The 14,888-nt window shown below is 34.5% G+C and overlaps 1 protein-coding gene across 1 annotated transcript in view; it reads left to right on the top strand.

Moving 5' to 3' along the window:
- LOC140526940 (utrophin-like) overlaps positions 1-14,888 on the top strand; it is an 82,049-nt gene that overhangs the window by 24,565 nt on the left and 42,596 nt on the right. Inside the window, exons 4-9 of the mRNA XM_072643564.1 lie at positions 2,419-2,566; positions 3,726-3,904; positions 7,469-7,604; positions 8,456-8,605; positions 10,108-10,183; positions 13,443-13,636. Coding sequence (XP_072499665.1) covers positions 2,419-2,566; positions 3,726-3,904; positions 7,469-7,604; positions 8,456-8,605; positions 10,108-10,183; positions 13,443-13,636 — 883 coding nt within the window. The remainder of the gene's footprint in view (positions 1-2,418; positions 2,567-3,725; positions 3,905-7,468; positions 7,605-8,455; positions 8,606-10,107; positions 10,184-13,442; positions 13,637-14,888) is intronic.

Genomic DNA, 14,888 nt, shown 5'->3' with positions numbered 1-14,888 from the left:
AGAATCATCATATCATCACCTTTGTTAGAGACTTTGCCACTTACCGGCTGTGTGATCGTTGAGATCATTGAACAACTGGCATCAATTCTCTAAGTCTCATTGTCATCCTATGTGTTGAGAGTTGTACTAAATGACCTCCAATGTGCCATCTTTGTCTCCAGTCTATAATCTCATTTGTACTTTCTTCTTGTTTCCGAACTAATTGAAAGATTTTGCAATTCACAGATTTTACAAATTTTATAAGGAGTTGAATTTAATAGGATGAATTAAGCAACTCAGTATACAGGATAAGGAGTACTGGTACATATGAATCCAGAAAATAGGGATTTTAGTGGACTTTGAGCTTCTTTTTAGCTAGCATTATGGTTAGACAGGAAAAAAAAAAATCTTAGGTGATTTTTGACCACATTTTTGGAAGCAGAGCATTGCATATGAAGGGAAGCTTTGCTCCTTTTACCTTGGTCAGGCCACATTCTTTATATTATGTTCATTTCTGGCTGTTCACTCCAGCTGTGTAGCATTTCTAGAGGATAGTGAATAAAGACGAAAGCAGTGCCCTATGAGAAATTGGTTGAAGCACATGATGTTTAGCCTATAGTAAGGAGAAATTTAGGGAGTACATGTTTGGATTCGAATATTCAGAGTTATCAAATGAAATGCATTTTCTTTTTCTGCTTTTGTATCTTTACATAGAAGTAGAACCAGTGGGCAGAAGTTATAGGGAGACACATTAAGGAAATACTTTCTCAGAACTAAACTATCCAAAACTAAAATTTGATTTTATTAACGTGATAGTTCAGACAGAGGTTGCCTTGACATATTTGGGATTATTCAGGTATACGTTGGACAAGATTGCTTCAGAAAACCCTTCTAAAATTAAGATTCCTGAATTCTTCTTTCATCTAGGAAAACTTTGTAAAATTGATCACAGAAAACAGAATTCGGTATTCTTTTTTTCATGCATCCCACCAATTAAAGATTTTTCCTTGCCATTTAATTTGAATTTTAGTAGACTGTTAATGCTTTATTAATTATTTGTAGGTTTCCCAGCTTCATATTTTTATTTGCAAACTTGTTTGCACAATTATGGACACTGGATTCCAGATTCACAGATGTAGACCTAGGAGGGAATCTTACAGACCATCTGATCCAGGTGTCCTGCAGGCTCAGCCCCTCCTTAACCCCCCCATTTGATTGTTGAGGAAAATGAGTCTTATGAAGTTAACGTAACTTGTTTAAGGTCACACACATAGAAATGTCAGTTACTTGATTACAGCCCACATCTTGGGATTCCAGAGATAGGATTGTTTTCTTCCCCTTGTGCCTTACTTCTTCACAGTAGTCCAGTTTTCCAGAGTTCAGTAATTTAGACATGTTTTCCTTGATGACTGTGATGGTACAGGTGCCCTCAATTCCAATTGGTTCTTAACTAATTCTGTATATTGTAGTCATTTAATAGTGGCTATTATAGTCTTATCTCCTCTGGGCTACCTGGTGACATTTTGCATATGTTAGAAACCTTTTATTGAGGAGGATCATTTCCACATCTTTTGGCCTTGGAGATGGGATGTTGTCATAGGATAGGTTAATAATGTGCTAGTTAACTACTTCAATAAAACTTTATAATCCTAGTCCATTAAAGCTTTTTGCCATTGTGTGTCTATATCTAAGGCTCTTTGAATATGCCAAAGGACTAGCATTTTTATTCATTTCTCTTTTATATTACATGGTAATTAAAGCTAAATATGCCTTTCTCTGTGTAATGACCTAAATAACATTCCTATTCTTGCTATGTTACAAACCTTAACAGATTCATGATCATAATTAGAACGTTTTAGGTATGGGAACAATTGACATTTGTATAGAGTGTAGAATTTGGGTATTTGAGAATTGTAATCATGCCAGATACCAAACAAAACTTTTCGATTGTAAGAAAAATGTTCTAAAAGACTCAGTTGATAACTTCAGGGTGAATAAAAGTTGGTTTCATCAGGAAAGGGTTCAGAAAGAGAAATCACTGTATGTCTACTATTGCTTTCAGATGGGCCAATTAACATTTTCATATATATTGGCAAATGTTTCCACAGGGTAGCCATTACCTATGCTTGCACTTTGTTTCGTGAACCAGTTTCCCCACCATTTTAGCTCCTGGTAGAATTTTTCGCAAAAATAAATGAAGAAATAAAATGAGGGAGAGAACATGGTGTTAGGGTCCATGGGAGGTATTTCCCTGTGATGTTTTGCTTGCTAACATAGATTAAGCTTTGTTCTTGTTTACTTTTGTAACTAAGTTATTTGATTTTTCAAAATGAATCAAATATTACACAGTTTTAAGGGTTAATAAAATCATTGGTTCTCATAAAAAGCGATCCCATTTCCAAAATCACTTACCAGTTTTTAAAATTTATTCCCTAAAAGTTTTTTTGATAAAAGTGTGAAAGACTGGAGATACTTCCAAAGTAACCTCAGCGAATTCAACCAGTGGCTGACGGAAGCTGAAAAGTTACTGACTCATGCCAATACTGAAGATGGTCTCGATCTAGAGAAAGCGAAGCAATATCAGCAGGTAGGGATTGTTTTGTCAGAACAGGATTTGCTGTTCAGATAACTTCCCTTGCGTTTAGTGGCTTTTTATGAAATAACTTAAGATTGAGGTTTTAAAAGCATGGAAGTTGTTCTTGTCTTTTTGTCAGTGACAATTTAAACTTGGAATATGTTTAAGCTTTTTTATAGAGAGGTGTGATGGGGGAACGAATAGCATTTGAATAAAGGTTTTCTCTGCATACTGATATGTGGGAGCTTTTATGGTAGCTACAAGAGTCATTTTTATTTAATATATTTGTGTTTACCAAATTAATTTTTGGTAAATTTTTCCCTGTGAAATTCTTTGATAGATGTAAACATTTAAGGGCATCAGTTGTAAATTTATTAACATTTTCACTCAATATTATAAAAGAAGGTATTCTTGATTTATAGCCCTCTAATTTAAAAAGGAATACCAGCAAAATCATTCTTGAGGCAATTTTTCATAATAATGGTAACAAATTAAATTGTAATTCAGACTCTTGGTAAAAGTAAAACTTAATTTCTTAAAAGTTGTGCACATGCTTTTAATTCGAAAGGCAGTGATTACTTCACCTGCATTTTTGTTTAGTTATAAACATTTATGTTCCCTCATCATCCTGCCTACTTCTCTCTCTTCCCTTAAGAATTTTTGTTTGAATAAGAAATTTGAACCTGGAATTAAATGAAAAAACCCCCCAGCACTTTCCTTTGTCTTTGCATTGTGATATTTATAGTTCATTGATACTATGTTATCAGTTTGATCAGAAAGTAATTCATAAAAAAGTCTCAGGGAAAACAGACATGGTTGGAGAAATAGAAGTAAGCCTTTATTTTTAAGCTGAATGTGATTGAGTCTCCCATGTGATCATTTTTAAATGCTTCCTTTTGTAATGGAAAGTTTTCCTTGAATCTTATTTTCTTTTTAGTTAATAAAATGAAAACAATCTGAATTATCTCTAAAAGTATATTTATTCTTTCATTTGAAATTCCCTTGACTTGCTCTAAAAGAGCTAACTCATGAGGATATGTTTTCTGTGTTTATCTTCCCATTTATTGGTTTCTGCATGTAATATTAATGCCATAATACCTATGTGTGTTGAGAGTTTCAAAACCGTTTGATCTAACATTAGAATTTATCTTGGCTTTTTCATCTGTGGCAGAAACTGGAAGAGGAAGTTAACATCCACAAGTGTATGTTTTCACCACTGATTCAAACTGGGAGCAACATCATCCCCAAACTCTCCAACCCAACCGAAGCATGCCTCCTGGATGAAAAGATGGCAGAGCTCTGTGATCGCTGGGATGCAGTTTCAAGCCAAGTGTATGATAGAAAACTTAGGTATCTCAGCCATAACTGTGCAGGCTCTTCAAGATTGCATTCTATGGAAAATCCTTTAGAAAACAAGATGAAGGAGTTTGATTTTCTTGTCCTCCACTGGTAGAAAATTTTCTGACACTTACTTTCTGTGTATCTGCATTTTCCCTCAGTGTCATGATAAGTTCATTTTTGCTTTTGAATTTTTTTTTACCTTAATGAACATCAATCCTCCCTTTCATCTGTACTTGCTAAAGGTAGATTGTTTAAGGAAGTCTAGCCATTCCCAGTGTCCAATTTTTATTATGCAAGTGCCATAAATGTGACACTTCCCCCAAAATATGTGAAGTTGAAAATACTAATTTTACAAATGTGATATTCTGTAATGGATTGAGAGATGAGATCCATGTTCACTTTCTTGTGAAGTTTGATAAGAATTACAGGAACATCTCTTCAGACTGGGCAGACCCTTAAGAGATCATCTAGTTCAGACTCTTCATTTTGTAGGTGATAAAACTAAGACTGAGATTCCTCAAATCCAAGGTTCCCTTTCCCTTTCCCTTTCTCTGTCTCCCTCCCTCCCTCTCCCTCTCTCTCTCTCTCTCTCTCTCTCTCTCTCTCTCTCTCTCTCTCTCTCTCTCTCTCTCTCTCTCTCTCTCTCTCACACACACACACACACACACACTTGTGCATACATGCATGTTATTTTCTTTAGAGGGTCTGGAATTGTTTGCAAGCAGCAAGGTGTGTCATAAGGAGAGTTAGGTCGTCTCCAGACATCTCTTACTTTTATAAAATAACTTAATTCAGCTTTCATTCTATGGCAAAAGTTCTTAAGAAAGATTTTCTCTTTCAAATCTTGCTGGAGTCAGAAAAATGGAGGGGAAATCACAAATTCTTTGGAGACATAGATGGTGGTGAGGGGGCTGTGCCTAAATTTCTAGCAGTTGTCTTGAAAACCAATGCCAACTTTCCAGCTGAAAAACCCTCCTCATTGGCCTAGAGTACATAGGAGCAAGTCCACTGGAAATTATCCTTATACGTATTCTCTTTTAAGGTTTAATTTTTAATTAAGCTGTAGAATTTTAACTGGCAAAAGACTTTTTTGTTCAAATTCTTCCTTGTCCAAGACATGTAGCATAATAATATCGATCTTTCAGACAGTGGAAGCTTTAAAACAAGAGTCCCAATTTGAAAATCTGAGAGATGTGCATGCTTATCCATTTTAACTGTGTAGATGAAATATCAATTAATGAAACTGACTTTCATGTGTTGAGATATTTCATAATAAGTTCATCAGGATCAACTAATTAATGAGTAGTTGTCCATTTCAGTCAAATAAGTATTTTTTTAAGTTCCCTATTTACTATATATCATATAGTCTGCCAGAAGCTGGAATTAGAAAGATAAATATCAGGGGAAAACATCCTATGAAAACGTAAGTCAATTCAAGTTATACACAAAGAAAATACCAGGAAATTTGGGAGGGGTCGGAGAAGTAGTAACAGCTAGGATAAACGGGAAAGGCCTCATGGAGGAGGTGGCACTTGAACAATACTTTATTGACTATTAACATTCTGTCCAGATTGGATCTTTTTTCTTTGATAATTCTTTAATGAGTAATTGAAAACTCTTTAGACCCTGTTCTCCCATCGTAACAGAAAGATGAACAAAAGACCATACCTGGTGCATGAATTATCCAAGGAATTTAAAGAATCCATAATTTATCCAGTGTGACTATTTCCTTCACTGTTGTAGATCCCAAGCCTTTAGTACTTTAGAAAATGACTTAATGAATTTTAATTCCTCCTGCCCCATCAAGATCATCTGATGGCTAGCCTGCTTCTAATGAACTTCTTTGAATTAGCTAGTTATGTCTTGGAAAAGACAGGTGGAGTCCATCCTAGAAGTCTTTCCAACTTGAATAGTACATTGAAATATTCAGCTTCCTCCTTCCACCCCTCTATCAGCAATACAAATAAATGTTTTCCTGTTGGCAGGATCATTAACCGTTATTTGCAGAAATGCACTCTAAATTTTATTTCAAATTGCTTGCTGTGTGTCCTTTGTTCTTTAAGAGGACCATGACGTCAGGGAGATGATGCCATGACATGCAAGTGAATTGGATTTGAGTGAGGGTGGATTGTGCAAAGTCACCACTCTGTTTCACATCCAGGAGTCATCTGAGTTCAGTGTCCAGAAATAAATCAGGACAACTGAAGATGGTCCAGGATTTTTCTAGGAATTCCAATTGATAAATTTTGTAGAGTGGATATCACTGAAGTAACACTACTCATTCTTTTGCATGTCAAAATGAGAATGAATTATATACCTTTTTCTATTTTTACAAATGAAATATTTGATTTACTCAATTTGTTTTTACTTTTATGTCATGATGTCAAGATGTTAACCCATCTTAGGTTGTTTATCACTGTTTGTTATCTATGAACTTTTCTGATCCATAACAACTTTTTGATTCAACAATTAACTATTATGGAGGACTGAAAGTTAAATGCTTACACAGTTAAACACCACTTTGTTTCTTGTACAGGATTCTCAATCATCTAGATTTCTATATCTAAGCAAAGTCTGTATGCTATCTAGGTAAAATTAGATAGCATGCATTGTTTATGAATAGATATCCAATGACTGTTTATGGCTATCTTATAATGTCATTACCCAGGAAATATTAACTCCAGTTTGTTAACAAGAATTTCAAGGAGGGCAATTTGAAGTCTCATAGCAATGTAAATACACTAAAAAATTATGGATAAAATGGCTGAAAAAAAGTTCCTGCCAAATCTGTCTTTCACAGTAGGAAATATATTGTGTTTCTTTGATGTTCTTTGGGAATTTATAGGTCTATTTTGTGTATACTTATGTATATAAACTTTATAAACATTCATTATTTCCTTGCTACTAAAGGGATTATTTGTTGATGCAATTTCACATATAGACATCTATATGTAGATATCTATAATATATCTATTTCTATATACATACACGTTGTGTATATTATGTATGTATATATGTGTGTATACAAATACACACACAAAACAAATGTATACACAGTGGTTAGAAAACCATTCTTAGAATCAGACCTTGGTTCAAGTTCTCCCTCTAGCAATATACCGACTCTGTATCTGTCATAAGCAACTCTCTTCCTCTTTGTGCCTTGAGTATTTTTTCCTTTTTAATTAAAATTTTTAAAAAGTTCCGTTCCTTATTATTATTTATATCATTACTTTGTTCTTTAAAATTAATTTATGCATTTTGGAGGATATTATCAAATTATTAAATACTAAGTTATACCTTTGGTTTCCCTCTATGTACCAAAAAAGCGAAATTTTCTTTTGCATGGCTCATATAACTATAGCTTTGAGAGAGAAGGTGAAAATGAGGGAAGGGCAAGATTGTATCATGCATGATACAGTATTTTAAAATACTAATTCACTAATTTTGAACCCATTTAAACAGATGTTCTATCTGTTGTTAATAAGAATGATTGACATTTTTTACCTGATCTGCATACACTATTATATCAAACTAGTTTGTTTGCTCAATATTTTTCAATAATGATTTTTCTAGTCTTGAAACAAAAAATGAGGCGATAGTGAAATACAGAAAAACGATGACTGAAACTTTTCGCTGGGTATCAGAGATTGAAAATGCCTTGGAATTGACGTCCTCATCTGAAATGGAAAATAGTGTCCAAGAACTAAAGGCAAGTTATAGAATATCCTTGTTTTTGTACCTTGGGGTTTAAATGCAAAAATGGGAATAATGTTGCAGGAGAATTGGAAGTAAAAAAATCTCCTCTTTGAAGGTAAAAAAACATTAAAATAGGTTTTGAAAGGGATATTACATCGCATTTATAAGGTTAGCTCTGAGAAGGGGCAATAAGTAATACTTGAAGTCATACTTTCAGAAGATTCTGTTAGCATAAGAATTATTACTTGACACTGTCATTTCAATAGTTCAAGCAGAATCCTGATATTTTGGCATCATATAATGGTTTCATATCATAGAAAGGCTTGGTCCTTCTGTGTTAAGATCCTGCTGCCTAGTGCAACGTATTCATTCAATTGTTCACGTAGCTTATTAAATGTGTTGTAGGAGTAGTACTTCCTGGCAGTTTTTCGCCTTAAAAATCATGGCCGTGTTGCATCATTACACTTGGCTTTATTACACTTTGATTCTTAATTACTGCTTTGTAATTCTGTTCCTTAAAATATTTTCATTTGCATTGTTCCAAATTAGTTCCATGACATGTATAGAAAAAACTAGAGGCATTATTTGTTCTGTATTCTCTTTGTTAAGCGTATTTTTAGATAAATTGAAGTGTGTATTGCTGTTTTCTTAGAGATTATTTGCCACGTAAAGAACTTCATTCCACATGAAATTATTTTCAGGGATTGTTACTATTATTTCCGGTTAGATTGTAGTATGTTTACGCATGAACATTTTAAATGCCAAATCCATGATTTAAAGACAAGGGTTTTTCATGTCATTCTACTAATGCTGGTGTGGCTGTGTGTTGCCCTTTTAACCAAAGCTCTCTTCTGCCCCCTTTAGGACTTAACCCAGCACATGGATGTACAAAGGGAAAATCTTCGGTGGTTGAACGCAAATATCCCTTCGCTACTTGCATTGGAAGACTTCAGTATGAATGAAGGAAAATTCATTTCTGCCAGTTTAAGAACTCTGAATATCAAGTGGGATAAGGTATGCCTGAAATGCTTTGCACATTGCATGTCCCAATCAATATTTGTGGATGTGATTTGATTATTATAAGAATGATATCCTTGTAATATTCTATTTTACCTTTAAAGATGCCCTCCCCCATTTTTCTTTGTGAGTGCCTCTTATGTTCATGGAATATAGTGAAATATTGATTTGCTTATCTTAAAAATAGGGAGAAATGTTTTCGGGGCATTTTGCTTAATAGATTTGGATGTTGTGAAGTCGATGTAATAATGAATATTAATGTGACTTGAGACAAACCAGACAGAACTAGCTTGAAACTGTTATTTTGGACCCAGAAAAGTATAGCTTCCTACATCAAACTTGAGTATCACATAAGAAAGAGAAACTCTACCAAGTGTTTCCCAAGTGTCTTTTTAGCATCTACTAGTAGGAGAACTCCAGTGCCACCATCCTTCAGGGCAGTCCCTTCCGATTTTGGCCACTGCAATTATGATGAGGATTTTCCTCCTTTTGAGTCACTCTTTCCTTCTGCACTTCTAACCATTGACCCTAGTTCTGACTTCTTAATAAGGGCAAAACAAATCTAATCTATCACACAGAAGTGTGATAATTCTGCTTAAGATAACTGTCATGTGGTCATTAAGAGGCAGCTAGTTGGTGTAACAGAGTTCTAGTCTGTGAGTCTGTGAGACCTGTGTGGAAATCTAGCCTCAGACACTTAGTAACTGACCATGGGCAAGTCCCTTCAGCTCTGTCTGCATCATTTTTCTCAACTATCAAATGGAGGTCATACTAACACCTACCACTAGGGGTGTTGTGAAGCTCAAGTGAGAGATTGTAAAAAATTTACCAAAGTGCGTGGCTCATATTAAGCACTTAATAAATGCTTGTTTCTTCCCTTCTCTTCCCTCTTCGCCCTCATTTTCCCTTCCATTTTCTCCTTTTCCCCTCCCCTCTTCCCCATTCCTTCCCTTCTTCCCTCGCCTTCCCTTTCCCCTTACCATCTTTCATTCCTTTCTATGACTAGGTATAGAAGAATACTATATTTGATCACTCCCATTCCTGTGTAATAATTTTCCTTTTGGTTATGCACAGACATTTCTTAGTTTTTGATAATAAAACTAAATGAAAATTATGTATTTTTTGGAAATAGGAGTTATTGTTATTTTGAATTATTTTAATTTGTAAGGTGTTTTTAAAAAGCATGATCTTCCCTTTCTGTTTAGCTAATTAAGTGAATTAAAATGCATAATGGAGAATGAAAAAGAGTCATACATAGTGAAGTATGAATCAGTTCTTTTTATATTAAAGAAGGCCCACTTCAATAAAGCCATAGATCCATGTCTACTGATGGGTTTAAGTTCTGTCTATTAATAGCAAGCATAATTTTTTGATATTCTAGTTAGAATAATAGAAACATATTCATTTTGAATGTAATTTGGACTATAAAATCATCTTCATTCTGTGGGAAGTAATATTTTCTCTTACCTTTCTTTCCCTCTCTGTGTATGAAATTATAGGTGGAGAGGGATATCCCTCGCGCCCTGGAGGAGAGACCCTTGGATGTTTGCGAGCCCCATCCTTCAACAGCCTCTGGTAAATAAGGGAAAACTTGATATCTTAATTTTGTTTAATTTTATGTGGAACTTTCATCTTTCTATTATTTCTCTGTAAAGCTATTCTTCTAAGAGAGTTTTAAAAGTAATGTTTCCTCTTCATTTTTTAAAAAGTACAATTTAAATGTGTTCTTTTCTTTTGGGGTTTAACAGATAAATATCTTTTTTAAAAAATCCTACTGCTTGAGTGAATAAAGAGCATTAGAGTAGAATAGTTAATACTAGCTTTATGAATATTTAAATGAGACTGGGATGATAGTTTCTCATGTTACATATTTGCCTTTTCATGTTGTAAACTGGCTCCCAGGGAAGCTCAGTCATTTGCTAAAGATTACATAGTTAATATATCAGTATTTAACCTAGGTAAAAAGTATTTTACTTTAGCACCACAACATACCACCCCACCAGACTACATTGTTTTCTCATTAGTAGGATGATTTTGAGGTGGAAAAGAATTAAAAGATATATTTATTCCACCCAAAGAGCTTATACATTTTTTGCGGGGGGGGGGGGGGGGGGAAGACACACAATTCCAGCATGAATCACTTGAAATTAGGCAGTTTTCATATAAATTGTCAATTATGCCTTGTAGATTCCTTCAGTTATTAATATTTTCAGTAGACATACCTTTTCTATTTTTTTTTATATCACAAAATGTATATATTCTTGTTGTCAAAGGGTAGCTTATATTTAGGATTTGCCTCTATGATTCTATCACTTGGAGAGTTTTCCTCCACCATTTTTGAGTCAGCATGGAACAGTGGAAGGAAGACTTACTCTGAAGTGAGAACACTTGGATTCAGTTCCCTTCTCTGACCCTTGACTATCCTAGATGACCTTTCTGTCACTCAACAATCCTTGATCTTCCTTTCATCATTAGTGAAATGGGGAGATTATTTCTAAGTAGATCTATGATCCTATGAGTCAAATGGTCCACTCCTCTGTAGGTAAAACTCTTTGCTGTCTTGGTCACTGAGAGGTTCAACAGTTTGTCCATTTTCACTAGGGAGTGTCAGTGGCAACACTTGAACCCAGGGTGGTTCTAAATCCAAGCCTGGCCCCTTAATCCACTATGCAGTGTTAGAGAGCTAATGTGTTCTTTTTTACCTCCATTTTAATTTCAAAAAATCAGAGGTAGAATCTGGTAAAGGGTTTAACCGACAACATTTTTCATCAATGGGCAAGAGGTCTGACACTTTAATTAAGCACTTACTATGTGCTAGACACTAGGATCATTGCTTCATAGATATTTTAGTGTGATCTCATTTGATTGTCACAGCAGCCCTGGGAAGTAGGTCTATTATCCTCAGTGTTTTCTATAGTTAAGGCAGCTGAGGCAGATAGAGAATTGGTGACTTGTTCAAGGTCACACAAGTATTAAGTGCATGAGACTAGATTTGAACTCAGATATTTCCAGTACCCTGCCCAGTGCTCTATCCACTCAGCCACCAAATGCTATGGTTATTCACCTAGTGTCAAAATACTTTATCATTCTGGCATGAGAATAAACTAATTATAACTATATATTTATAGATATCTATATATCTATAGATATATGTATGCATGCCCACATATATGTAGTTGTATGTACGTGTGGTTGGCTTTTTGTATATGAGAAAATACTACATTATTATATGTGTATCCCATTTGAAGCATTACCTTAATATGTACAAATATGGAGTTTACATGGATAAATTAGGGGTGATTGGCCCTCATTGTATATAGGTTCTTGATTATATAGGAGGATTCATGTCTACCCAGTTATACTTTAGAGTTTTTTTGGAAATACCTATGACTTTATTTGAACACATCTCTGAATGACCTGTATCAGCATGAACCTAGGACCCAGGAGGTCATTTACTTCATAACCCAATCTGTTATATTCCAGTGAATGGAATATAGGGAGAAAAATTTTTTCCCCAGGTTCACAGATGGTATGCAGTTGAAAGAAATCTTTGTAAAGGCAATAATTAAGTGACATTTGCCCTTATATAGTAAAACACAGACTTCTAATGACATTCTTCTGGTCTTTCACGCTCAATGGTTCTATCCAGTTACATTTTATACACTGTGCCCTGCCTTAAAATAATTGATATATAAGGTACGTTATAAAAAAATTGTATTGGAAAACTAACTTAAATTTACATAGTGTTTTGACAGTAATAAAACACTTTCTTTAAAATTACCTGCTAGCTATGTAGCATTTCTATTATGAAACCTATTTTGCAGAAGAAACAACTTAATGCTCCCAAACATTATCTATATTTATTAACCCACAATTATATGAGCTGGAAGAGTCGGAAGAATGTAAATTGAGGAAGATTCAAATTAGTAGAAAACCAAGAGAAGTGATATAATAAAAGCAACACTGTAAAGGCATATATATTTGCAAAACTGTGGAGCTATGATCAATAGAGTTGATATAATTCATGATTCCAGTTTACCTATGATGTACTATCCTCTGATAGAGAGGTAATGGGTTTAGGGTAAAGAATAAGTCATAAATACTTTTGTATATATCCAATGCTTGATTATGCCTATTTTACAAGAATTTTTTTTCTTTCCTTTTTTTCTTAATGACATGGAAGGTGGGAAGGGAAAAAATACACCTCTAGTAAACAAATTAAAAATAGAGAACTGGGGTGGAGGTGCTTTTACAGATGTGGAATGGCATTGGCATTCTCTTTCAAATGATTTCATCATATTGGTTTTACTTCATTTTTTTTTTGTAAGAGAACTTTTTTAGAGTGGGAACAATTTGAAAATGTTTATAACATTAAAACAAAATGAATTAATAGAATAAAAAATGTTGGAGCTGAGAAAATCTGAATTTCCGAATTTCAGGTCTTCTGAATTTCTCACCAGCGATAATTCCAGAAAATCACATTGTTCCTCAAAAGTGGTATAACATTTCTATTAGAATTTATATTTTTTGCTAAATTCTTTCCTTCCAAAAAAACCCTACATCCCACATACTTCAAATATCCTTATTTTATAGATGAGTAAATATGATTTGCCCCAAGTCACAGTAGTAATAGGTACCAGAGTTGGGACTTGAACACAGATCTATAAAAGCCTTATCTCTCCAGTTCTAATGCATATTACAAAGTGAATATGAATTAATAGATGACTAGTATATAAAATGGAGATTTTCTTTATTAAACTGCTCAGCATTTTATTTGAAAGATTAAAAGAAATCAGTAGCAAAATCTCTTCTGGATCTATTTGTATTTCTTTAGATTATCCTGCCACCTCTGAAATTACTGGTGAGACACAGTCATCTCTAGAACCAGAACTTTCCTCGCTTCCCGATCTAGAAAAAACTGCAACAGAACTAGCTGAATGGCTTATGTGCATCGAACGAATGCTGAGGTCCAGCGTTGTCAAAGTTGGAAATATGGAAGAGATCAAAGAGACAATTGAACGTATGAAAGTAAGTATGTGGTGTAAAGTTGAATGCCAGAATTATAAAAGCAGATAAGACTGACCTAAAAAGTCTCCATTTCGTTTGTGGTGCTAACTGTGGGAACGCAGAATTTAGAAAGCTTTTACAACAAGGAAGAAGAAATCTTCCCACTTAAAGCAATTGAGTTTCATAAAATCCGTGTTAACCCAATTAGGTTTTCGATGCACCCATGGATTCATCTGCTGATATATGAATGGCTCAAATCAGCATTCATCTCTTAGATACTTATTTGCAAGGTGCTGCCTATCTTGAAGATATGAACATATTCCCTACCCTCAGTATTAAAACCTAGTGTTTACTTTCTAGCAAACTACACACTAGTTGAGTCTGGAGTGTTTTCCTACCTGCGGTACACAATAGAACGTAAATGTGTGTTGAATACTACATTCAAGGTCATTGTATTTCTCGAATTTCATGAAACTTTGAATTTTCAAGATTAAATTACTTTTTACATCCTCATTCAGAGAGACTGTTTTACTTAAGCATAAGACTTTTGTGGGTAGGCTGATATTTGAAAAATGGAAATTTTTTCTTTGGAAAAAAGTTAATAGTGTATTAGTATTCTGTGTTGTAGTACCGTCTTCCTGCTCCAGCATTACCTCAGTTCTTTTACCAGCCATTGGTAAAAACCTTACACTGTAGTCCGTATTTTGTGTTTATGATCATTATTCTTGAAACATGAATTGTTCTCTGATTTCATCCTCTTTTCTTTCAGGATTTATCAGTTTTATAGAGAACAAAATCAGGATACTTACTCAGTGTTAAATGGTACAAAAGCTTCTGAAGCAGCAGTTCATCATCGATGTGTAATTAATCTACAGTTCAGAAGCTCATTGATACACTTGCACTCTTTAATCACCTTAATAATGCTTGGTCAATCTTGTTTTTAGTTCTTTCTTTACCAGTACTGGGAGAGTCATCTTAATCACATACGTGGATCTAGACAAGTTGAAGACTGTCTTTCTGGAAAAAAGTCATGAGATTCCTTAGCATTGTTTTTATTAAACTAACATTTGTGCTATATTATAATACGTAGGGACTGTTTTAGAGTGAGTTTCATGACAAAGGAGTTTGCTGTACCAAGGAAACCAACGGTCTGGGATATTGGCACCTTCTCAGGTAGCCCTAGAGACTTGCCCAGAGCACTGCTTGACTGCCCTGGGATCCAATAGCCCAGGAGGAGTCAGAGGCAGCTGGAACTTCTGCCTTGCTGACTTTT

Source organism: Notamacropus eugenii, chromosome 2 (assembly GCF_028372415.1).
Source record: "Notamacropus eugenii isolate mMacEug1 chromosome 2, mMacEug1.pri_v2, whole genome shotgun sequence".
NCBI classification, from domain to species: Eukaryota; Metazoa; Chordata; class Mammalia; order Diprotodontia; family Macropodidae; genus Notamacropus; species Notamacropus eugenii.
Note: the sequence above shows the minus strand (reverse complement) of the source record. Positions and strands in the feature narration are given on the sequence as shown.